Below are 26937 nucleotides of genomic sequence, written 5' to 3'. Positions count from 1 at the left end.
TTCCTGTTTCTTTCTGCTTCTTTGTTCTCTAGTTAAGCTTCAGAGAGTAATAGATTCTGTATTCTCGTTTTCTTGACATTCTGAAAGAAATGCCTTTTTATTAGTCTTTTTTGACAGCTTTCCTTTTATTTTTATAGAGGCCACTATATCTGGGCTTCAAAATTCCAGATGGTCACTAGAATGCAGCACCGGGTTGAGATTTTCTGTATCTGTTTGGATTTGTGGTCCTAAGCAAATTTTAAGTCTTTCTCCTAGTAGCTGTCACTGCAAATTTATTAAATTCACTATTGAGACAGCTGATGCTGACATGAATTTCTACTAAAGAAGAAAAAAATCCTGTGGCTGTGCATCTGTGCATAGCAGAGAGAGGAAAATGAGAAATCTTGAATACGTAAAAAAGAGGGAATCATTTGTACATGGGTAATAGATGATAAATTGTATAGGTTTGAAAAGTATACATCTAAAGTTGATCTTTTTCAAAAACACAGTTTACCGAGTTTTATTTGTAAAGACCAGAATAAAATAAAGGAAATCATTCCTTATCTTTTTTTTTCATGTCCTACTTTTTCACAGTTACTTATCCCAGCTTTCCAAGGATAGTTTTATCTGATCCATATCATTTTCAGGTTACCTTGAATGAAACAATAAAAAACTCAAATGCATTGGTGTGTTGGTGTCATCACATGAATAATATAATCAGCATTTCTGCAACAAGTCCATTAAAATGAGATTCTTCTGTGCCTTTGTGGGTGAAAACAAGGCACATGCTAACATTTATTATTTCTATGGGGACATTATTAAAAATACCACCAATATGATATCAAATAAGGCTTCCAATTAACCCTTCCCCCAATTATCCCACAGAATTCTATAGAATATGCTTTCTATTGTAAAAAATATTCATTTTCTTTTTAGTAAAATAGCATCAACTGAGAAATGTTGCACAGGTTGGGCAAGGCATTGATACTAATTTCACTGCATCTGCAGTGAAACACAGATATCACTGTAAAGCAACTTTGCATTCACAGCTAATACAGGGACAGGGAGAAGGGAGGGAACCGGACATAGGAAATGAACGGGTTTCTCACATTTTAAAGTGAACTGAAATTAAAACTAGTTCAAAAAAGAAAAAAAATAAGACAAAATGACAAGAAAATGACAAGTGCAGCCAGATATACCGTATTTTTCGCACTATAAGATGCACCACACCATAAGATGCACATTAGCTTTAGAGGAAGAAACCAAGGGAAAAAATCTGCCTCTGCCTCCCAGCATCCATCCGGTATTCAGCTGGCTAGCGTCCTTGCAGCAAACAGAAAACAGCCTCATCACCTTCAGCACGTTATCGCAGCCCCAGGACGTGGCTCGTGAGGGCTCCACTCCATTGACCCCACCACCAGTCAACTGAGCTGAGCTGAGCTGTTGCTGCTGCCGGGGAACCCTGGAGCCTTCACTGCCGAGCAGCTGATTGACAGTTGGATCGGCCTCCTGGAATAAACCAATCAGCTGTTCTAGGTGGCGGGGATCGCTCCAGCGTTCTCCAGCTATGGTGAACAGCGGCAGCAAGTAATGGTGGTGACCAACCCCCTCTTCCCACAATATTCAGTCTCTAAGACACACATTTCCATCCACTATTTTGGGAGGGGGAAGTGCATCTTATAGTGCGAAAAATATGGTAATAGATTTGCGATAAATGGATATAGGACAAAGGAAATATATATGCTAGTATATATTACTACTATGTGCAAGGAAGAGACTTAGAAAATGTATTACGTTATAAGATAACTTACTATCTCACCTTATTATGGAAATTCTGTTTTTACACTTCAACTGCTCACGTGACTAAGGCCCTCAAGAAGTTTAACACAAAACCAATTTGGTCACAACAGAATGTGCAATAAATCATTTATTACAATTCTGTCACAAATGAAAATTAGAGTTTTCTTCAACAAGACTTCTTTGTATACATCTTTATTTCTGATATTCTATTAATCCTCTCTAATAAAGTGGGACACATTTTAATCAAGCCTAAAGTCCTTAATGTATTTGATATTCTGTTAACCACTTTTTGCTGGAGTAGAATTAAGGATAGATAAATGATTAAGGGAGATACTAGGTCACGCCTGTTGATTATTATGAATGTTTGTAGATACTGAAATAGAGCAGTTTCATTCTGGAAAAGAGTTTGAGTGTATTAGTATTAAATAGAATTAAATATAATTTTTTGCACTGTAAGACTCTCATTTGCTGCCACTGTTTGCTGCTGCCAATCGCTGCCACTCATTCACCACTGCCAATTGGTAGCGAACAGGTGGCGGCAAATGGGCAACGAGCATCTACAGTGAATGGGTGGTGATCTCTAGCTGACTGGCAGTATTCTGGGAGGCCGATCCAACTGCCAATCATCTGCTCAGCAGTGAAGGCTCCAGTGTTTCCTGGTGGCAGTGGTGGTGAATGTTGCTGCTACATCAAACCCTCTCCCCCCACCGCAATATTTGCTCTATAAGATGCATAGACATTTCCACTCACTTGGGGGGGGGGATTGCATCATATATTGCAAAAAATACAGTATATCAATTTGTGGGTGCAGATTTACATATTATGAAAAGTGTAGTTATTATTTATATTTTGTATGATATTTGCAGTAGGATAAGCTTTGCTTGATAGATATTAACCTAAGAGGAACTAAGTGACTTCATAGTGTGAGACAGGCTGATGTCATATGAACACATTAAACTATATAGGCAAACAAAGAAAAATATTTCTTAGAAGAACTAACTTCACACCAGATGTATAGAAATATGATGAACCTTATCTATGCATGGATATCCAGCAGAGTATGGAAAGAACATTTGTAGGCATATAGTAAATAAATGTTACCGGTACTTAATCTGTAAGTTGTCCTTGTGTTAGGATAGTAATTGTGATTATAATTTTTATTACTAAGCAATATGGGCAAGTACGATGACATACTTTCCATTAAAGAGATTTAGACTAGCTTAATAAATACCCGAATGCATAAATAGCGGAAGCAGTTATTAATGAATAGCTGTTTGGTTTTCTCCTAAACATATTCTAAAGTAATGGCCAAATGCTAAACAAATAGAAGAAAAAATTATATAGTGAGATAGAAATTAACAGAAATTAATCAACTGCATTGAAAGAAATGTAGGTATGGTGGCTTCGCGGCTTAAAGATTCTGTATTTGTTGGCTGGAGAAAGTCAGCTCTCTGCATTCCAGAGGTTCAAGCTCTAGCACCATGTGACACAGTGAGCTTGCCTAACTTTCTGCCAACCTAGTAGTTCGAAAGCATGTCAATACAAATAAATAAATATGCAATACTCTGGTGGGACTAACAAAATAAGCAAGAAACTAACCGGCAGTGGATTTGCCTAAATGTGAGAAAAAAGCCCCAAATGATGCTGACTGTCCTAAAGAATGCTATTAGCTCCTGGTACTGCAGTTAGTTCACACCCTGTGGTACGTCCTACATAGCATGTGAAGATGAACTGAACAAACTACTAATCTTAGACAATACAATGCAATACAATATAATACAATATACTAGCAGAGTTGGAAGGGACCTTGGAGGTATTCTAGTCCAATCCCCTGCCTAGGCAGGAAACCCTATACCGTTTCAGACAAATGGCTATCCAACATCTTCTTAAAGACTTCCAGTGTTGGGGCATTCATAACTTCTAGAGGCAAGCTGTTCCACTGATTAATTGTTCTAATCGTGGAGACCAAAACTGAATGCAGTATTCCAAGTGTGGCATTACCAAGGCATTATAAAGTGGTATTAACACTTCACATGATCTTGATTCTATCCCTCTGTTTATGTAGCCTAGAACTGTGTTGGCTTTTTTGGCAGTTGCTGCACAAGGCTGGCTCATATTTAAATGATTGTCCACTAGGATTCCAAGATCCCTCTCACAGTTACTACTATTGAACAAGGTACCACCTATACTGTACCTATACATTTCGTTTTTCTTGCCTAAATGTAGAGCCTTACTCTTTTCACCATTGAATTTCATTTTATTAGATAGCGCCCAATGTTCAAGTTTGTCAAGATCCTGCTGTATCTTAAACCTATCTTCTGGAGTGTTGACTATTCCTGCCAGCTTGGTGTCATCTGCAAATTTGATGAGTTCCCCACTTATTCCCTCATCCAAATCATTGATGAAGATGTTGAAGAGTACATTGCATTGTTTTAAATGTAAAAACAATATATATATCGAAATAGATCTATCCTAGTCTCCCTTTATTTATTCATCAGTACAATTACAACACGCACGCACGCACGCGCGCGCACACACACACACACACACACACACACACACACATATATATATATATATATATATATATATATATATATATGTGTGTGTGTGTGTGTGTGTGTATTTGTGTTACAACCCCTGGTATGACTAAATATGGGAGGAAGGTCACTACTCCCTCTTTCTGTCCTTCAGCTTATCACAAAGACCATGCAGGCAGAAAACCATATTTTTATTTTTACTGTTGCCTTTTTTATATTTGTGTTGTAATTGTACTGATAAATAAATAAAGGGAGACTAGGATAGATCTATTTCGAGCTAATTAGCTCTCATCAGCTAGCCATACCCTTACTGGGATTAGAACCCGGGCTGTATATATCTTAGGCAGGAGTCTTAACCACTAAGCCACGGGTTCTCTTCCTTATCAGTTGAGCCAGGGAAATAGGTATGTATTTGTGTTACAACCCCTGGTATGACTAAATATGGGAGGAAGGTCACTACTTCCTCTTTCTGTCCTTCGGCTTATCACAAAGACCATGCAGGCAGAAAACCATATTTTTATTTTTACTGTTGCCTTTTTTATATTTGTGTTGTAATTGTACTGATAAATAAATAAAGGGAGACTAGGATAGATCTATTTTGAGCTAATTAGCTCTCATCAGCTAGCCATACCCTTACTGGGATTAGAACCCGAGCTGTATATATCTTAGGCAGGAGTCTTAACCACTAAGCCACGGGTTCTCTTCCTTATCAGTGACCTTCCTCCCATATTACCTTACACGGGAAAAGACCCGAATACAACAAAACCAGCATACCTACACCATATATATACATTTAGGCAACAAAAATGGAATGCAGAGGTGATATATAGGTGATATCTTGCTCAGTAGTAGTAACTGTGAAAGGGATCTTGGAGTCCTAAATATGAGCCAGCAGTGTGCAGCAGCTGCCAAAAAAGCCAACACAGTCCTAGGCTGCATTAACAGAGGGATAGAATCAAGATCACGTGAAATGTTAATACCACTTTATAATACCTTGGTAAGGCCACACTTGGAATACTGCATTCAGTTCTGGTTGCCACGATGTAAAAAAGATGTGGAGACTCTAGAAAGAGTGCAGAGAAGAACAACAAAGATGATTAGGGGACTGGAGACTAAAACATATGAAGAACGGTTGCAGGAACTGGGTATGTTCAGCTTAAGAGAAAGAAGGACTAGGGGAGACATGATAGCATTGTTCCAATATCTCAGGGGTTGCCACAAAGAAGAGGGAGTCAAACTATTCTCCAAGGCACCTGAGGGTAGAACAAGAAGCAATGGATGGAAACTAATCAAGGAGAGAAGCAACTTAGAACTGAGGAGAAATTTCCTGACAGTTAGAACAATTAATCAGTGGAACAGCTTGCCTCCAGAAGTTGTGAATGCCCCAACACTGGAAGTCTTTAAGAAGATGTTGGATAGCCATCTGTCTGAAACGGTATAGGGTTTCCTGCCTAGCCAGGGGGCTGGACTAGAAGACCTCCAAGGTCCCTTCCAACTCTACTATTGTATTGTATTGTATTTGAGTCCATTTTGATTGACTCTGTGTTTACTGTCTACATAACCTGTGTTATGCCTGACTGCCCCTATTTTCTTGCCACTTTTATGATCATGCACATGGTATGGCAATCACTATTAAATGCTTGGTTTTGCTTGACAGCAAGAGTGATCATCTTACCCGCACAAACATCTATGTTACATGCACTTATACCCCTATGAATTTTAGATTGCTGGGGACATAAATGTTTTGTATCAATTAATTCTCTGTCCCCGCTGTTCAGTTTAAATGTTCATCCAAAAAATCTGTGAATTTCATGCCAAGTAACTCGGTCCCTTTCTTGGATGGGTGCAAACCATCTCTTTTGTACAGTTTTTCATTGGACCAGTTGCAGACATCATGACTAATAAAACCAAAGCCTTCCCTTCCAAAGCCAAACTATTACTCTGTAATAACACTGTAGACTCTTGGTTTTCAATGAACCAATGCCATATGCTAAATAAATATAAATAAGTGGGCGTGGGGGGGGGGACTAAAGGAAGGAAATATGCCCACCAGTACCATTCAGAACCAAAATAAATAATGCTTCTTACATTCTTACAGTGCTGTGAAGAATAAATACAAAGCTACCTCCTATCCATATAAATATACTATTAGAAGATATGCCTTGTTTTTTCTAATATCATTGCTTTAGAAAGGCACAAACTATCTGCAGTAAGATGATGCAACCATGTGTGCATAGATATCAAAAAGAAGATTCTTCAATCAGGACATTTTAGTCCTGTTGGTCTGACATATAATCCTTTTCAATTAGCCCAGCAGGATCCAATGTTGTAAGGCATCAGGCATTTTGTCTTAGAATTTAAAATAAATAGGCTTCTGTATAATACATGTTACAACTGTTCTTCCCTTAAGATTTGATATTAACTGCACATCTACATGAATGATAGTTAAGTTATCAAAAATCCTAATACTGTTTAGAAATTCTTATGTACTGAATGTTAAGCATCTCATTATTCTAACTTTTGTGCAACATTTTGCTAATTTTATATATCAGTATTGATCTTGCAAGCAATTCTTTCTTAATGTATATTATTCTACATTTGAATAATTATTGTTCAGTATTTGGAGATTAATCTTTCACAAACACTATTTCTCTACATGCCACTCTATTTATTCTATATTGATAAAGAAATGAATACAGGGGACAGGAAAATTATGCTTAAATCTTAAAGCATATTTAGGTGGAATAATATGGTAGTAAGAATAGCTGACCTTCAGGACTCAGGAGAATCTAGAAGAGGATTTTTTGTGCAATATAAATTATTCCTCTGCACATCTGCTATTATCAGGATGCACATTTTATTGTTCTACAATAAAAACATATTTAAAGATAAAATGGTATCCAATTAACATTTACATCAAGAAAGGATGAATTTCTTTTTTCTAAATAATAAATTACAGGACAAATCAAAACAAAATTACCCATACTGAATATATATATATGTGTGTGTGTGTAGTTTATTGACATAATAAATATGCAGATATGGAGCTTAATCCCTGTACATAGAAACACACTGAGAAGAAACATCAATTTTCATTCTGCTCTTATTTATCCAGTATAAAGTACATTCTCAGGAGTAGAGACATGGCAGTTATTAACTCTGGAAGTTATTTTCTACAAGGGAATTACAATATGCAGAATTTTGGAAGCAATAAGCTGAAGGAAGGAATATATAAAATAGAAACATCAAAATCAGATTAAAAACAAATCTTTGGAAAAGCTTTAAAGATAAATGCATTTATACTTGAAACAATGTTTCTATTTTTATTATATCCAGCTTACAGTTCATCTTCTCTGGCCTTCAGACTTCATTAACAGGAACAGATTTAACAGCTTTCAAAGAAATAGGAATCTGTTTTCAGAATATATTTATTCATTTCAGTGCAAAATGTTTTAGAATGTCAGGCACTTGGTATTCATAAATATGAAAGAAGAAAAACGAAGAGGTGGGGAATACAGGCTCATATTTATGAAGTTGCTCATATTCAATCACTTGTTTTTATGAATTATATTCATATCTATTGCAATGTCCTTCCATATATTTGACAAACTAGCACTCTCCTTCCAGTGCATTAAGCCCTAAAGTCTAAGAAAAGTCAGAAGATTTTCCAAGTTTTTTTAAATTTCAGCCATCACCATTCAAAGTGAGGATTGAGTGTTCTGTATATTTATGCAAGCAGCAAATGTTTGACAGAATATATTAGAGCAAAGGTACAACCCTTCATTTATCAGAGTTAGAAATTGAGCTGCAGGCAAGTAAAAAGCATATTATTCAGCTTCCTCTCTCCATCAATTCATTTAAACAACAGAAGAAAAATGTTCCCATACAATTTCCCAAATATCAGAATGGAAGTACTGCCCTCCCTAGTTTCATCTTCTCCATAGGATATTTTAACTTGATGGAAAATGCTTACTCTCATTTTAAAGGCCTTCAGGCTTAAACTGAATGTGCATATAAATCAGCACATGTTGAGTTCAGACTTAATTATATTTAGAACAAATTTATGCCCAAATTTTTTTTCCAGAATTTTTTATTTTTTGTTCCCTTACATACCATTTTAAGTATACATTCACATAATTCTTCTCCTTCTTTACATTTGTCATTCTTATACATTTATTATTTCATTTAACAGGTTATAATATACAGTTTGGGTTGCTTTATTTACCATCCCTTCCTCCTGTTGTAACACCACCTTATTTTCCTTTTCTTTTGTCCCTTCCTTCTCTACTTCCTTGCTTCCTCCTCTCCTTTCCCTTCCTTCTTCCCTTACCTTTTTCCTACTCTTCCTCTTCCCCTTCCATCCTCCTTTCCTTACCTCTTTCTTCTTTCCCTCATCTTCCTTTCATTCTCTCCTCTTTTCTCCCTTTCTTTTTCTATTGTTGTTGGTGTTTATTTCAAAACTCAGTTTATGTTTCCGCAAACACAGATACAATTTAGTATCATTTCTTATTACCTTACCTTCGCTAATCTATCCTAACTATGTTCCCCCCCTTTATACCTTGCTGTTGAATATATACTTATGTATTTAATATTTTCTTTTCTGTTTTCCCATTCTCCCCCCACTTTTTCCCCCCATTTAATAGTGGTTCGTCTGGGTTATTTATCTTCTCCCTACTTTCTTTTCTAGCTTCCTTTCTCTAGCCAATCATAAAATCTTCCCCATGTCTTGAAGTACTCCAATTCCTCTTTATCCTTTATTTTCACTGTCAACCTATTCATCTCTGCACAATCTAATATCTTTTTTATTATCTCTTCGTCTGTGGTAGCTTATTTAATTTCCAACTTTGGGCAAATACAATTCTCGCTGCTGTAGTTACATGTATAATCAAATAAGTATCCTCTTTCTGAATTTCTCTGGGAGAAATTCCCAGAGAATTTAGTAGTAATATTACTGGTCTAAATTCTATTTCTTCTTGTAACATTTTCTTTAACTATACTCTTATCTTAATACAACATTTCCTCGCGTCTGCACATGTGCACCATATATGATAATAGTAACCTATTGCTTGTTGATACTTCCAACATTTCGCTGATTTGTCTTTAAACATCTTTGCTAGTTTTCCTGGTGACATGTGTCACCTATAAAACATTTTGTATAAGTTTTCTTTGTAAGCTATTGACATGGTTAATTTATCATTCCTTTCCCATAGTTGTTGCCACTTTTCTAGCTCAATCGTGTGGCCAAAATTCTTTGCCCAAGTTAACATTGTATCTTTAACCACTTCTTATTCTAGCCTAGTTCTTATTAGGCAGCTATATAGTTTCTTAATTGTTCTTCTTCCATTCCCATAAGTATCTTATCCAATTCTGAACTTTCTAAGTTAAAACCATATTCCCTTTTATCTTTTTCTTTTAAAAAAATTTTTTTTATTGTTTTAATTAAACAAAAACACAAAAAAAAAACATTCTTCATTACATCTTGTAGAAAGCATGTCAATTGGTTACAAATAAATTTCGTGTGTTACTATACATCCTTCATATTTTTAATTTACATTTTAAAATCGAAGATCTTTATGTATTTTATCCTCAATATACCATCATTCTCATTTAGCTGTAATTATTTAAATATGCTTTTATCTAGAATCATTTGCACTTGAAGACACAACCATCTATTGGCATTCATTAGCTATTCCTATAAACCTCCAATAATTACCCTTTTATAGCATATTCCCTTTTTTTTCCAACTCACTATCTAAGGCTTATATCTAATTGCTTTTACAAATGCCAAGACATATAAAAATCATTAAACATTATCCATTAACATTTTCTTATTGTTATTATAGTTATCTAAAGAAAAAGAAAAGAAAAAAAGATTTTTTTGTCATTTATATCACATCTCCTCCCCACCGACCCAAGAAAAATTACATCTTTATAATAAAGTCTAACCAAAAGTTTGTTAGTAGAGTTTATAAGTGCCCAAGAAAAATTACATCTTTATAATAAAATCTAAACAAAAATATATTAATGGAATTGATAAATCTTTTCCCCAGGTCGCAATTTACAGTTTATATCCAAATCATTTTTACTAATTGAGATTTTTACTTCATTATTATTATTATTATCATAATGAATTATTAATTAACAAAAAAAAATTAAAGAAAACATTCTAAAAGTGTCTAAGTAATCCTACTTATTAATCACCAAAAGTTAACTAAGTTTTGAGTTATCAACCTTCATCATCAGCCTATGTCTGTCCAGGAACAAGAAACAATGGTTGGAAACTAATCAAAGAAAGAAGCAACATGGAATTAAGGAGAAACTTCCTAACAATGAGAATCATTAACCAGTGAAGCAGCTCGCCTCCAGAAATCGTGGGTGCTCTATCACTGGATATTTTTAAGAAGAGCTGACAGTCTGAAATGGTATAGGTTCTCCTGCTTGAGCAGGGGACTGGTCTAGAAGAGCTCCAAGGCCCCTTCCAGCTTATTCTATTCATTCATATTCACTTTTTAATTACTATTTTTTTTAGGATGGCAACAGCATCTGTACATGTTTGTTGATGTTGTTCCGAAGTGTTTTGCAGAGAGGGTTTTTGGAAAGTTTGGAATGTAAAGTTGTAGAGGTGGGTGAGTGTTTAGAGAAAGGCAAGAGAAAGACATGATAAGCTTGTTGAGAGGCTGGAGATTTGGTGGAAAAACAGAGAGGTAGAGAAGCAGAAAGCCAAGAGCTTGAAGAGCAAAGAATCAGAAAGGGGAAGCTGGGAGGTAAAACGGAGGAGAGGAGGTCCCTGGATTCTCCCTGGATTTCAATGAACTGTCTTTTGTATTCTGTAATCAGTTGGAGATAAGCCCTGGTCTGAGAGCCCAAGAGTGGCAGTTGCAGCTCTGAAAGAAGGTGTAGATCTTATGATGGAGGCAGAACTGACAGAAGAAACAAGCTTCCCTGGTCTTTGTTGGCAGCTGGGCCGACTTATGTGGACCCTAATGCTATGGGATGTGCCAGGCTGCCATTGGGATTTTTTGATGCTTAACTGCCTAGTGGAAGCTCAGAACTTTTTGAACTTCAGGAGACACCGTAGGACTGCACAGCTGCAACAACATTTAGTAATCTGGCCTGGGAAGGCTGTTTGGGGAACTTCAGGGCCAAAGGGGAAAGTTGGGTTAGCACCCCCCTGCTTTGTGGGTGAGAATGACAGGGCAGGGTGCTATTTGGGCACTGAGTGAATATATTGTGAGTATGTTGGGGGATAAAGGGATTAGATTAGATTAACAGAATTGAAAGGGACTCTGTAGGTCATCTAGTCCAAAACTCCACCCAAGCAGGAGACCCTACATCATTTCTGATAAATGGCAGTCCAATCTCTTTCTGAAAGCCTCCAGTGATGAAACTCCCATATCGTCCAAAGACAACCTGTTCCATTGGTTATGATGCTGGATGTGACCCCTCTGCCGCAGTGAGGAAGGGGTGGTGTCAGTTTGAGAGCACTGAGAGCAAATGCTATAGTGTCTGTAGGGCTCACATTGCCCCTGGCAGTTTGTCAGTTGGAGGAGGTTCTCCCTTTTTAAGGAAGTGTGTGAGAGAAGGGGGATGGAATGATTTGTAGGGAAAGCAGAGGGAGTATGTGAGTATGTGCCCAATAGGTTATCAAGCATGGCAGAAGTCTAGACCTCAGGTAGGGAGAGGGGATATGGCTATTGCTATCATAGAATCTCTGGCAACCTCCAGGGCAAAGCTCCACAAGTGCCCAGCTGTTGGACCCTTTTTCTCAGGTTGGGTTCAAAGGATCAGGTGGGATTGCTGGTGCTGTACCAGCCTCCCTACTGAGTGGCAGCTTCCACACCAGGGCTCCTGGACCTCACCATGGGGCTGGCAGTGGAGTTTCCATGCTTATAGTTCTGGGGAACTTCAACCTGCCATCTCTGGGTGTGGAGTCAGAGGTAGCCTGAGTTTTCATGGAAACCATGACTTCCATGGGCCCAACTAGGAACTACTAGACCCAGATGAGTTCCAGGAGGAACTTTGGGTCATAACTGCAGATCTGCTATGCAGTCCAGAAAAGCAGGTGGAGTCATGGCCAGGAGGGCCTTTGCGCAACTGTGGGTTGTATGCCAGGTATACCCTTTCCTGGACCAATAGTCCTTACTCATGGTCACTCATGTCCTATCCACCTCCCATCTTAACTATGCACTCTTCATGGGGCTGCTCCTGAAGAGCATCAAGAAGCTTCAGTTGGTGCAAAATGCAGCAGCCCGCATGGTTTTGTGCAGACCTCAATGTGCACATGTATCACCTATCCTGGGGGCACTGCATTGGTTGCCAATTTGCTTCCGGGTGTCATTAAAGCCCTCCATGGCTTGGGACCAGTTTATCTGAGGATAAGTCCCTTGCTGGTCACATCTACCTAACCCACAAGGAATGTTGCAGGTCCCATCCCTTAGGGAGATATATCTGGCGGGATCCAGAAGAAGGGCCTTCTCCGAGGTGGCTCCCTCTCTCTGGCACATTATTCCCCCAGACATTAGACTGGCCCCATTCTAACACCCTTTCGGAAGGTGCCGAAGACATGGTTATGTCAGCAGGTCTGGGGAACTCAGAGAAGGATGGAGCCCAGTAAATGGTTGTATAAAAGTGTGTTGTCCCCAGGGTGGGTAGGGGGGTTATTTTTACTAATTTGTTATTTTATTCTTCTTCTCTTTATTATTTTCATTTTTAATGTTTTTTTATATCTGTATAAGCCACTTGAGTCGTCAAGTGCAGGTAGACAGCAATATAATTTTTCTAAAACCAACCAACCAATCAATTTTTAGCTATAAAAATGAGGTAACTGGGGAAAGGGTAATATAGGCAAACAAGACAGACATAATTATAATTACATCTACAGATTTTCAAACTAAATTATTATTGTCATTCACACTATAGAAGTAAATTAGAGGGAGTCAGTAGTGGAAGAAGCCATATAGGTAATTAAATCATTTGCATTCAAAACCACGAACCGCCATCTTTTCTACAGAAAGAACAAAGCCTTCTATGTAACAACAACATAAAAGGAATTGACATAAATAACTGAGCATCTTGAACAATACAGAAAAAGACAGAATAAGATTGAAGCCTGATAAAAAAAAATAGCTGGCACAAATATCAAAAGATGCCAATACAGTAATATCAAATATAAGTACCATTAGGAAGCAAACAAACTAATGTACGGCGTGGCTGCAGTTACAACTGAATACATGGAATGCAAAATCAACGAAGAAAGAAAAATGCCGAACAGTGTACCAAAATGGAAAACAGACTGGAACATTAAGTGAGTATCCTATTGCGTCACCTGGAGGGGCTGGGGGTGAGGGGCACCATTCTGCGGTGGTTCTCCTCCTACCACTCTGGTCGAACGCAATGTGTGTTGACAGGGGAGCAGAGGTCGAGCCTGAGGCCGCTCACTTGTGGGGTGCCGCAAGGGTCGGTCCTCTCGCCTCTCCTGTTCAACACATACATGAAGCCACTGGGCGAGATCATTCGTGGGTTCGGGGTAGAATACCATCTGTACGCTGATGACACGCAGCTGTACATCTCTACCCCGGACCACCCCAACGATGCCGTCGAAGTGATGTCCCGATGTCTGGAAGCCGTTCGGATCTGGATGGGAGGTAACAGACTCAAACTCAACCCGTCCAAGACGGAGTGGCTGTGGCTACCGGCACCCCGGTTCAACCAGTTACATCCATCACTGGCCATTGGGGGCGAACAGCTGGTCCCCGTGGATCGGGCACGCAATTTGGGTGTCCTCCTGGATGCCCGGCTGTCAATGGATGACCATGCACTAGATGAGCTGAAGGTTTTAATCTACCCATATTATTAACATTGATAGTACTTTGAAAGCCCTTCTTCAGTAGCATGTTGAATGGTATCTGTCTTGTGAGTCTATTATTGGACTTTGTATCATCAATATCTTTATGCTGTATATGGATGTGATTTAAAAAAATACAGGAGTATTGACTTCTCCTGAGCAAAATATAGTTGTCATTATTGGAGTATTTTGGTAGTTGGATTGTCCTTCACACCTGCCAAGATGATATAATTTTGGCATATATTCATGAGGTATATCTGTGTCATCAGGGTCTACAATACAGTCCTTTCAATAGGCTCCACACCCATTTGCACAACTCAGGTGACCCTGATGACACAAATAAAGCTCCAGGTGGCCTTAATAACTCGCTAATAGAATGCAAGTGACTAGCTGTCTGCAAGGAATATAAATCCTTCCATTCCCCATCATCCAATCAGCTAAAGAAGCTTCTTGGATGAGAAGCAAAACATCTTCAAAGATAAAACAGAAAGTCCAGTTGCCTTTTGATATAGTACCTTTGGGTTCACGAGGCAAGAAAAGTCCATGGTTCACAAGGCAAGATCCAAGTTAAGGCACCGTGTCAATCCAAAGCAAGGCAGGAAAACACACAGCTAGGAAATGAACATGTGGCCCCCAGAATTGTCTCCGTCTGCTGTGGTAAAGAGCCAGCTTCTAGTGCAGCCCATCAAAAAGGCTTTCTCCTTGTAAGTAAACTTGGTCATGTCTTTTCTCTGCCTTGTGTGTTCTTGTATCAGATACAGAAGGCACTTCCTCTTCTTTATCTCTGATCGGCTGTAGCTGAATGCTTTCTCCATCTGATGCCTCAAGGCTATCCTGCTGCAGCTGTGCTTCAGCCAAATCACTTTCAGACAGCTACTTGGAGCCACTGATCAACTCCCCTTCTGACCTACTAGGAACTGGTTCATCCTCTCCTGAACTGACATCTGAAGAAGTATCTGGAAAGCATCCAGGAGAGTCATCACAAGACCTTTCCCAACGCTCAAAGATGAAAAAGCATCTTCAAAAACAATCAGTAATATTTGTGTTTCAATTATTATATCATGCACTATCACCCTTGTATTAAACCAAGTCTTTCCAAGTCTCACTTAATATCTATTAGATTCAGTTAATAGAATAAGGTGAAGAAATGTGATATTAAAACTTGAATTATAGGGCTTCAATATAAAAAGACATTTCTATGTTGAATTGTAAAGCTTTCTCTCTTGTGATATTATTATTTGTGTTTCTACAGCCCATGGCTTCACATCAGTATTTTTTCTTATAGAAATGGGAAAACACAATGACTTCAAGGTACTTCATAAATAATCCCATATGTTTTTATGTACAAACCAGATAATGAAAAAAAAATTTAACCAACACGCTTTGTGAAGATAAAATATGCAAAATTATTAGAACATTTTATTATAATTGTACCTGTCACGGTTTCCATTGGTGATACAGTGCAAATGATTAGCACCTCCATCAGCACATGCTCTCAGAACCGCTGGAAAAAAAGGATGTTGTTGTCAAAAAGCTGTAATTTATAATTTATTTACATAACAACTCTTATTTTGTAACATGAACTTCAAATAATTTCATTTTTTACGTAGTATCTGATTGATCATGTTACTGATAGTTGAATTTAACTACCATTAAATATATAGCTTCATTGTTGTATCTTGTTCGACAGTTTAAGGCCCTATACATGAGTTTACCTTTGAAAAATGTCTGCAACATTCATTAGCGTAGGCGGAATACTGTGATTAAATTATCACCCTGCTAAAAAATATCTGCATTAGTTGTAGGCATAAATGTGTCAACTATTTAAGGACTAAACAGTTTAGAATCTAAGTATGCCCCATATAAATAGATCTAAGTATTCAGAGCTGCAAGAGTTTCTTTCCAAACCCTTTTTTCTACTTGGGCTTTCTACTGGGCTTTCTCCTAAATTCTTTCCAAACTAACACTCCCAACTTTATGCCTTGAAAGAAGAGTATATCCACATGCCACTCTTTTTTGTAAATTATTAGTGTTAATTATTTTTAAACTACAATTTTGTTTTAATTATTAGATGCCTCAGGTTTACAAATAAATACATTAATATCAATATGTTAGATAAGAAAGCAGTAACTAAGTCAAGGTATCTGAAGTATTTTTGCATGATATTCAACATACTGTATTCATTTCTTGAAACTGAATTCCTTTTCTTATTGCTACTGTCTTTGAACACTTGTATTGGCCAAATTTATTTCTAAGATTAACATTTCAGTAACTGTAACTCAATATGCTAAGATTGTGGTTGTACTTAATTAGTAAACACATGTTTATTAATAAATAAAAATTATTTGTAATTTTGTAATTTGTTAATAGATCCTTAAAAATACATAGCCATAAAAAGCAGTAAGAATTTCTCTTTTTTTCAGAATAGGAAAAATAAAACTTTGCCAAAAAGTTTTAGCAGTTTCATGCTCTTTTTATCTGTTATCTTTTTTATCTGATCAGTGTTCTAAATATTCTACCACTAAGATTTTCATTTCTTTATTTAACATATATTTAAATTATTAATCCTTGCTAGTTGAAGCAGATTTCAAATACTCTTGAAACCTCTGCACTCTGCAGTTATATAAAACATCATTCTGCCATGAATTTTTTTGAGATCATTTTGAAAGTATTAGTCATAAGTTTGGAAGCAGTTTAAGCATCACTCATCAGGGGTAATTAAAATCTTTATATTAACAGACTTTTCAAGTTATCTGCTATATATTTACTCTCATCATTTAGAGTACTTAGTATTTAGTTATTTAAAAAAATAATTTACAAACCTGATCTTTTATAGCAAATTAATGATTCGCACCAACACTACCCACCCAAAGGTGTTTTCAGTTATGTGTAAATCAATTATATGACAAGCAAATCAATAACTTCTACAAGCTATGGAACAAAGTGCAATCTTGTTATTATTTAACAGATAAATACCATATATAAAGATGTTTGCATTGTTTAACACTGCTATTGGAATAATAGTTATAAATTTCAAACGCAAATGGACAAAGGTGGCCTACGGAGAAAAGAACAATCAAATACTAAAAGTGATTTTTTTTTAGAGTTGCATGAATGAAAGAACATCGTGGTATTGATAATGAGCTTAATCATACTCTGCCAATGTCTGTACGAACACTGCAGTACTTCATAATGTGCACATAATATACATGACTTCTGCTCATCACAATACTGTAGCAATTTACAATTACACTTCTTGAATATGTACTGCTTAACATCTTAAATGACAAAAACAAAAACATGAATATATTTGTGAGTTTATACACCAAGAGACATGCACAATGAACACACAGGGCCATTTCACACATTATATTTTAATTATGCACTTAAGACATTTGTATAGCTAATATATGCACAGTGACTGTGAAAAACATGGTAGGTTTTAGCTTCCTGCTAAGTGCATGGTTTTATGAGTATAATGGTTCTATGAAGAATGTGGAACCTCTAATTTGTTTTCAAATTTGGGGATTAAATTACAGGAAAAAAATTCAATTTCACCATTTTCTATAGGCAGATAATACTTAACATTCACAAAATTTCTGCAGAAACAGAAAATATATACATTTATTTAAACTAAAAATTGGAATATAATACGGTTATAATTTGACATATCAGATTAGATTGATCCCCAACTATCCTCTATTACAGTAGCTTATTTGGATGAGTCAAGTTAGAGCAGTGTGTCTACAAAGGATCTCAGCAATATGGACTCATTCTTCTTAAATATGAAGATACTTGTAGTGTTGAATTTCCCATTAATTATATATTATGCAAAAATGTTCTTTTTAATAATGAAATGGCAATTCATTTTTAGAAATACTAGAAAAAATTAAGTGCATATTATTAGCTACTAATTAGGATTATGTCATCTGAATGTTCAACATAGATGTTTCTTCACAGAATCTGAGTAAACAGTCTAGAAACTCTAATAAAAAAAATGGCTATATCCAATCTGAGCATAATGACAAACAAACAGATAAAAAAGCAGAGTCTAGAGACACGTCTAGCCATTCTGAGACTCCAACAATAAAATAGGAAACCACAATTAAAGGAAGAAGACTGCAACCAAACTGAACATAGTAAGGAACAATGAATTAAAACAGAAAATGATCCTTTAAAGATAGACTGATGGTGATAGGTCATTCACAGAAGGAAAATATATCTATAACAACGCACCTATCTAAGCAGCAAAGTTCAAAATCAAAGTTTCATTTTTTCCACCTCAAGCGTAAAGTCCAAAAGCAGTTTCCAAATGGAAACAAAATTAATTTTATTCTTTTTTTTTTAAATCAGAGCACTCAATTTTGCCATCTCTGCTAACTTTATCAACTTTTGCAGCCATTAGTCCATTGTGGGAAACAAAGTATCCTTCCATTTCTGGGAGATCAATAGGTTCCTCACAAATCTAGCAAACAACTTTTTCTCTCAAAAGATAGAGAAGGAAACTAGAAAATCAGCTACACAAGGAGAGAAGCAACTTAGAACTGAGGAGAAATTTCCTGACAGTTAGAACAATTAATCAGTGGAACAGCTTGCCTCCAGAAGTTGTGAATGCCCCAACACTGGAAGTCTTTAAGAAGATGTTGGATAGCCATTTGCCTGAAATGGTATAGGGTTTCCTGCCTAGGCAGGGGGTTGGACTAGAAGACCTCCAAGGTCCCTTCCAACTCTACTATTGTATTATATTGTATTGTATTACTAACCAAGATGAAATGATAGAAGGGATTGAAAGTGAAGTAACTTTGAAGTATAGTAGCCATGTCATATTTGAATTCAAGATAATGTAGACAAAAGGAATAGAACTAAGTCAAACTACTATCTTAGACTTTAAGGGAACTAATTTCAACGGAGCTAGAGAGAGCTTGGGAAGGATTATAGGATGAAAATCTTAAAAGATGAAGTCAGGAAAGGTAAAACTCAAAATGAACTAAGACTTGCAACAAATATAAAAAAATAAGAAAAAAGTCAAGAAAACAATGGGTCAGTTTTGCTTACCACAATACAAAAAAGATGTTGAGACTACAGAAAGAATGCAGAGAAGAGCAACAAAGATGATTAGGGCACTGGAGGCTAAAACATATCATGAACAGTTCCAGGAACTTTGTATGTCTAACAAAGAGAAGGACTAGGGTGTCATGATAGCAATCTTCCAATATTTGAGGTGTTGTCACAAAGAGAGGATCAACCTATATTTACCTGAGAACAGTCAGGAAGTAACAGGTGGAAATTTATTAAGGAAAGAACCAACATAGAACTAAGGAGAAATTTCCTGACAGTGAGAATAATTAATCAATGGAATGGTTTGCCTCCAGAAGTTGTGGGTGTGCCATCCCTGGAAGTTTTTAAGAAGAGATTGGACAGCCATTTGTCTGAAACAGTATAGATTCTCCTGCTTGAGCAGGGGCTGCACAAGAAGACCTCCACGGTCCCTTTCATTTCTGATTCTGTTATTTTGTATTCTGTATGTACTTAAACAAAATTCAAGTTTGGTTCCTATTATTTATATTCTATTTACCAATTATGTAGTAGCCAAGGAGAACACACATAGAATGTCACAAAGGTAAGAAAGGAAACTGAAATTTGTTGAAGATTTAGCAGAAAGAAAGAAATATTAGAGAAGAAGGAAGTCAACAATTCCAGATTTAGGGAGGAATAGGTTTCTGAAGGTAGTTCATGAATGATGGAAAATAATCAATCAGCTGAAAGGTATGGAGGAAAAAAATAGAATGGCACAGAATTAGATGTATTTCATGCAGATTCTAAAGAGAGAGAAGAGGTTTCAGAAATCAAAGTTAAACAACTTCTAATTAAAGAATATTTATTTATTCTGCTTTTGCTAAATAGTTCCACTGATCTGAAAGAGTAAACTCCTAGTAAACTCAATACCTTTCTATCTTTAAATGTTCCAAATACAAACAAGTTTTAATCAGTTTACAAAATAGTCCTTGCATGTTGTTATTTGGCTGTCTAATCCTAGAACTCCTCACACCTACAGTATGACATTTTCCTTCCAAAATTAAGTTCTGAGCTTGGTAAAAGGCTGCAGAAGAATGAATAGTTTGGATGATTAAATCAATGGCAGTGTTAATGTTAGTGAAGATGGCTGTGGCCAGGATGGAAAATGAATCAAATCTGTCTATCCTTAAAGAAAAAGACAGCAATGTGGAAGAGGGTAGGAGATTTATAATTCTAAATAGAGATCTTGATTGTGTATCAAGAAGGACAAGGAGGTCCCAGGCAGTTTCTGGGACAAGGTAGGAAATTTAGAAAGCACAGATGATAAGGGAACTAGAATAGCTTTGGAATCTTCCATTCCAACAATTTGGTCCCAAAGACTGCCTTACAACCAGAATGAATGGTTATGAGAAACTTATCTGGTCAATGTTTAGAAAAAATATTCCCAAACAATTGATGATAATCTCATAGAATGTGTGATATTCTGTGCTGCCTCATTAAAACAATGTAATGGGATAGTTAGATTGTCTCTAGTTCCTCTGCTCATAATTTTAATATTTCCATCATATCCATTATCACATCATAACTTTTTAAAAATCTCTTCACTGTTTCAATGTTCAGACTGTTACTGTCTAAATATGAAATATGAACATTTTATTATACTCATAAAGTAATAAGAAAAATAAATCAAATAATTATTTTAAAAAGCTTTGAAAATATGAATTGCCAAATTTCTACTATAACAGTTATTTATGTTTGACAGTAAAATGCAAATGCCTGAGAGTTAACAGTATTTCTGAAGTTTCAAAATTAGATTGTTTAATAATTCATTGTGATCATATGTGAACTTTGTGATTTTTTTTTTCATTGCCTAAGTATTTCTCCCACACCCATCCTCAAAAGTGGCAGTATTGATTGCTGACACCAGGAAGACAAGCAGCTAAGACTATTATGGAATGCCCACTGCTGAAGTAATTATAATTGCCATTCAAAATCTCCATCAAACAGATTTTAAAAGTGACGAAAATTATTCATTTTGTGCTAAGGTAATTAATTCTAAACAAAGTAATAGGAATTTTTTTGTTTATTCCACTAATCACAAAATAATACAAGATTTAACTGTGATTTATGAAAGGAGAAATTACAATAAAAAGTTGTTATTTTTCAGTGAATTTGGTGAATCTGAGAACATTTTGATTCTTCTAACCCAGCATACCAAAAGCTGGAGAAATCTCCTGATTTTACTGTTTTCTTGAAATAAATTACACAGTAGAATGTATATCTGGCAAGCAACTATATATTACAAGTTGACTACATTTAATTAGATGAGATGCAAACTATACTACTCCAATTCAATGGGTATTATAAGTAGAATGTTATAGAAAGTAGGATTTGTGCTTTATTTTTCAAACTCTGGGCCAGTTGCAATTCTGATAATCATCCCCTTAGTCCCATCAAGGTCAGAGTCTTGAAGTACTCCACTCAGTAGTACTTTCCAGTTTGTTATACAGCCATTTATGAAAATTGTCTGACGGTAGCCATTCAAGCAATTATGAATCCATATAATTAAGGTGACCAACCGTCCTCCTTTAGGGAGGACAGTCCTTCTTTTGTAAGTTCTGTCCTCCCTCGAAAAGTGTCCTCCTACATGTCCTCCTTTTTGATATTTGAAGGCTAATCTGTTGCGCGTTATGTGACGTATTTTATTAAACAGTTTTTAATGGTGTTTTTTTTTACTTCATCGCAAGTATATTGAACAGATATTGAATCTTGTGTTGAATTTTTATCTAAAGAAATGCTAAACATTAAAATAGATGACAATTGTCTCTTTGAAGAAATTAGAAGACTGAATGTATATTTAAATTCTGAAAAATTAATACAATGGGAAAATCAACATGTTGAAATTGATAAAAGATGGCTGGATATTTTCAGCCATTTCAAAAATGAACATATTCCATGTGAACATTTATTTATACTTGTTCAATTTACGTTGTGCTGCCCTGGAACTAATGCAGCAGTTGAAAGAGTTTTTTTCAATTGCCAATGATTTTTTGACAAGTGAGAAATTGAGACTGAATGTTGACACTCTAGCTGCAGCTCTTGCCGTAAAATTCAATATGAAGGATATTTCTTGTTCAGATATTTCCAATATATTGTTAGAAGATGATACATTGACAAAAAAATTAATTCAATGGAAAAGTACTCATTTAAATAATAATTAACAGGCATGTAAGCATAATTACAATATAAAATATTGCAAATGTTTTTATTATGCATATATCATATTTTAGTGTATTATTGTTGCAATGAATAAAATATTTCTTTTATTTACGATATATTTTTTCCAATTTATTTGTCCTCCTTTTCATTGTAAAAAAGTTGGTCACCTTAGCATTTTGGACAATAGAACGTGTTTTGTCCTCCTTTTCATTGTAAAAAAGTTGGTCACCTTAATATAATAGATGCATCATTTTGTATCCCAAAGCTATTAAACTAGAGATTCTGTCAGAAAATGAAGTAAAATCAGTATGACACCACTTGTTTTAATAAACTCATGTTGACTCTTGCTAATACATTCCTATTCAAGAGATCACAAATATGCTGCTTAAAAATCTACTGAATGATCTTGCCCAGTTATAAAGGTCAACTTGACTTGACATCCTTCCCTTTGTTGAAGGGGCAACATTTAGACTTCCAAAAGGACCCATTATTCTAAAGAAGAACTTAAAAGGAATCATAATGCAGCCTTTAGTGATGAATCCTTTATGCAGACCTTGTATCATCATTTGTAGTCTAGCACAAACCACTATATATATTTTAACATTCCTGCTTGTTCTTTATTTCTGTGTTGATAACTTGGTTTTCTAACATGAATAGGAAATGAAGAACGTGGAATATCTGAATCTCCTTCCATAAATCATAGTCCCTCATATCTGTGCTGGAAAGTATGAGTGATAAAAAGGAAGACCTAAAGAATTAATTTATGTCATTCAGACTCTCTCCCATGACTAGGCAAGAGGAAAAAGGAATTTGACTCAATTCTATTCTGTTATACCTATAACAGATTTTAGTTTATCCTTTTTCTTCAGAATGACATGGTTTTGCAGGTAAATTGTGTTTTACAAATAGGTGAATCGATAGATATGCTGAATACTGTTTCAATAATTCTGACAGATTCCTTTTCTATTATTTGTTTTTCTAAACTGAACTGAGTATGGACTGCAAATTGCCAAATCTGATTGCTGCTGCTATTTGTTTATGCATGGTTCATTTAATAACATAGACTGAATTAAATCTCATAAATTATTGAAAAGAACAATTTCTTATTGCAGCCAAATACATTTCAGAACTTCAGGATTCATCCCCAACTCTATTATGACTTTTTACATGGAATTCTTAAAACTCAAACTAGCAAAATCATATTTTGCTTCTTTCAGAGATGGATTGGAATATTACAATGCATAACGTGAACAAATCTGCCCCTATTGGAACTTTGCTGAAAGATAATTCAAGATGTACTATTCTACATATAAAAAGTCATGAACTGAAAAGTTGCTTAGAAATTAAAATTAGTGAGTTGTGATAGGCTATCATATTAAAGCAAGCATGGTCCTTCAGCTACATAAAATTGTTTTCTAGAATTTTAAAGAAAAATAGTTATATTCTACTTTATCATTCACTTCACATATTCTTAAATTGTTGATTTTTTTATCTTCAGTTTTAAGGAGGAGGATGCATTTTGTAGTTCCCTTTAATATATATAAATGATTTTTTTTTACTTCATTTTCATATGCATATTTTGGCATTGCATCCTGGGCACCCTTGCAATAGATAGACCATGATGCAAACACTAAAGCAGAAGAAATAGAAGTAAAAGAATAATTAATGAAAATGACTCCACTAACTTGTTGTTTACAGTGTTATTAATAAAGATAAATAAGATTCAATATATAATATTGAATTGTACGATTGTAATATTGTACAATATATTGATATGAAAGGTCTTTTGTACTCACAAAAGGGGTACTAAAGGGGTTCCCAGCTCTTGGAAACAAAAATCTTCTTCTCTGTTTCAGCTGCTTTTTTCCTAATGTAATAAGATCCTCAGAAGGCCATATGTACATGTGTGTGCATTGGAGGGGAAGAGGGGAAAGAGAGAGAGAAAAAACCTGTACAAATTAATTACATTGTTATGATGAAGAATATTTGTAGATTCATCTTGATTTGTGAAATCATCATTGGGGATTCAAGTTAGGGCCATTTTTTTTCTTTAAGTGGGTAATTAAGTTTGCTTTAATCTTCAGTAAAAAGTTTTATGCAAATTTAAAGAACTTTATTATTTGGAAATAAGCAGAAAAGGGATTATTATAATGTTAATTTTGGAAAATATTTAACGTATGAAAGAGACAGATTAACTGAAGTAAGACTTATTTTGAAATAATTATAAAAATAATTGCTGTAGTTTATTTAAAATTCTATTAAAAATAAGACTTTGAATTTAAGTATCAGAAATTTTTCTCTGGGAAAATATATTAGTGAAAAAATTTAAGCAGAGACCTTAAAGACAGGTTACTAGAGGCAACTAGAAAAAGTTAAAGTTTATAATTAAGAGAGAAGACCTACTAATGCAGAATGGAAAAAAGTATTAAAGCTTTGTATTAAAGCAATTAAAGAATTGAAGGTGTTGGGCAACAATACAGATATATAACTTTTAAGATTGTCTGTTACTATAAAACTGGATTCAGAATAGGAGATAGGAGGGGATACAACTGAAAATCAGATGTTTTGAGTAAGGATTTAAAATTGACAGGCTACAAGAATGTTATTGACAAAGTTTTTATGTAGACTTACAAATGAAGCCAGCTGATGTTTAATAGTTTAAGACGACACACAAATAATAAATCAGAAATTAATTTAGATGTGTGGATTTCAATTCAGAAGAGACAAGTTTCATACTTTGGACTTACAAAAGATATGTGTTACGTGATTCACTTAACAAAAGTGGCAAAAAAAGTTGTAAAAATCAGTGGGACTTACTTAACAATCACCTTGCTTAGCAATAGAAAACTTAGTCCCAATTGTGTTCATAAATTGAGGACTATCTTTAATTAAGAAGGAAAAGAAAGGAGAAAAGACAAGAGAGTAAAAAGACATCAACATTTGGATTATTACTTAAGACGAATAATCATTAAGAATTTTAAAGGTAAAAATGTTAAAACATTTACTTATTCCAGCAAAGTTAAAAAGCACATAATGTTTATTTCCTAACAGATTTTAATGGAGTTTTCTTCATCAAGACTATATGCTGAGGTTTTAAGGATTTGTTTATAAGTAAGGTTTGTGACAGAGAGATTTTTTTTCTTGTATTTTTCGAGAAAGTAATAAACTATGGCATTAAATTGAAGGGCAGTGTTAAACTAGCAAAGTTTAAAGGTGCTGAAGAGAAAGGTGATAAATAATTAATTTGTGGAACATTGTATCAAAGGCAGGTGGTAAGTCAATAAATGCTGAATATACATATTTTGAGACTCCATTTATTGATTTGTGAATTGTGAATTCTATTGTCTGATGTAAATGAACATGTAACAAAAAATGCTTTGTTAACAATGGCTGCATGGAAGAAACAAAAGCACATGCTGACAAATAATGCTGCTAATATTAGAGTGATATATTGAACGGATACAAATTGCTTTAATTTTATATGAATTTTGCTAAAACGTATGGTTGCAAATAAATGTTTCAAATGACAATAAATTTGTGGAACATTGTTTGAAGGGATTAAAGATTAAAAATTTCAATATGTTTCAATGTTTCTGGTAGCTCTAAATGGTTTTTTCATTGACTAAGTTTGAATGATGAGGCTTTAAAGATTCATTTATAAACATGAGATAAGACATGAGAAGAATATACTTTTGTTGTATGATAGGAAACGCTATATATGGCATCATAAGAATGGTAATTTAATCTATATTTCTCAATATTACTACAAAACATTAAGGGGAAACTAAAGGAATCAGATATCTTGACATGGAATTACAGACACTTTGTCCCAAACTCTTTGTGTAGTTTAAATTTGTTCATCCTCATTTTATTCTGTCATTATTTTAGAAAGTTCAGGACCAACATGAAGATGTTAGAAAGGGTATAAGCATCAAGCATGCTAAATAAGAACTTCTGTCCATGAATTTCATATAGAAGTTTGAAAGTATGGAAAAAGAGATTAAAAAGCAACAATAACACACAGTACCATCATTGAAACGTACTGATTTAATTTATGCATTAACAAAATAACAAGAATTTCAAAGCATAAAGCATAATAATTTTTTTAAAAGACCATTTTCAAATATTGCATTATATTTAGTATTAAAATGGTGAATGTTTTAAGGAGATTTCAATATAACTTTTCTACTCTTAGGAAGGTCAATGAGAATGTGAAATGTCAGCAATTATTTCTTCTGCTATCTCAAACATCTACTGAACATCATACTTGGGAATTAGTGTGCCTTTAAAGATATCCTAAGTGCTGACAACTTGACAACTTTCAATCCATCAGATACTTTTGACAATGTCAGATACTTCTGAAGATTGCTACCTTGCATTTTTAAGCAGGAGAATCAAAACTCCAAAAATCTTCTTTGAAATAATAGTTACTCTTACACTTACACTAAATTATTATTTAGATTCAAATACACAATTATTAGTATTTTTTTTAAAAAAATGACAGTTAAAATTCAATGACAGTACTTAGAATCAAATAAA

The 26937-nt window shown here is 35.0% G+C and overlaps 1 protein-coding gene across 5 annotated transcripts in view; it reads right to left on the bottom strand.

Annotated features, from left to right (window-relative positions):
• TPK1 (thiamin pyrophosphokinase 1) overlaps positions 1–26937 on the bottom strand; it is a 524197-nt gene that overhangs the window by 346944 nt on the left and 150316 nt on the right. For all 5 annotated transcript variants that reach the window (XM_081971059.1, XM_081971056.1, XM_081971060.1 and 2 more), the window contains exon 4: positions 15598–15667. In XM_081971059.1, the coding sequence (XP_081827185.1) occupies positions 15598–15667 (70 nt within the window). The remainder of the gene's footprint in view (positions 1–15597; positions 15668–26937) is intronic.

The sequence above is a fragment of the Natrix helvetica genome (assembly GCF_964273705.1).
Source record: "Natrix helvetica genome assembly, chromosome: Z".
Classification (NCBI taxonomy): Eukaryota; Metazoa; Chordata; class Lepidosauria; order Squamata; family Natricidae; genus Natrix; species Natrix helvetica.
Note: the sequence above shows the minus strand (reverse complement) of the source record. Positions and strands in the feature narration are given on the sequence as shown.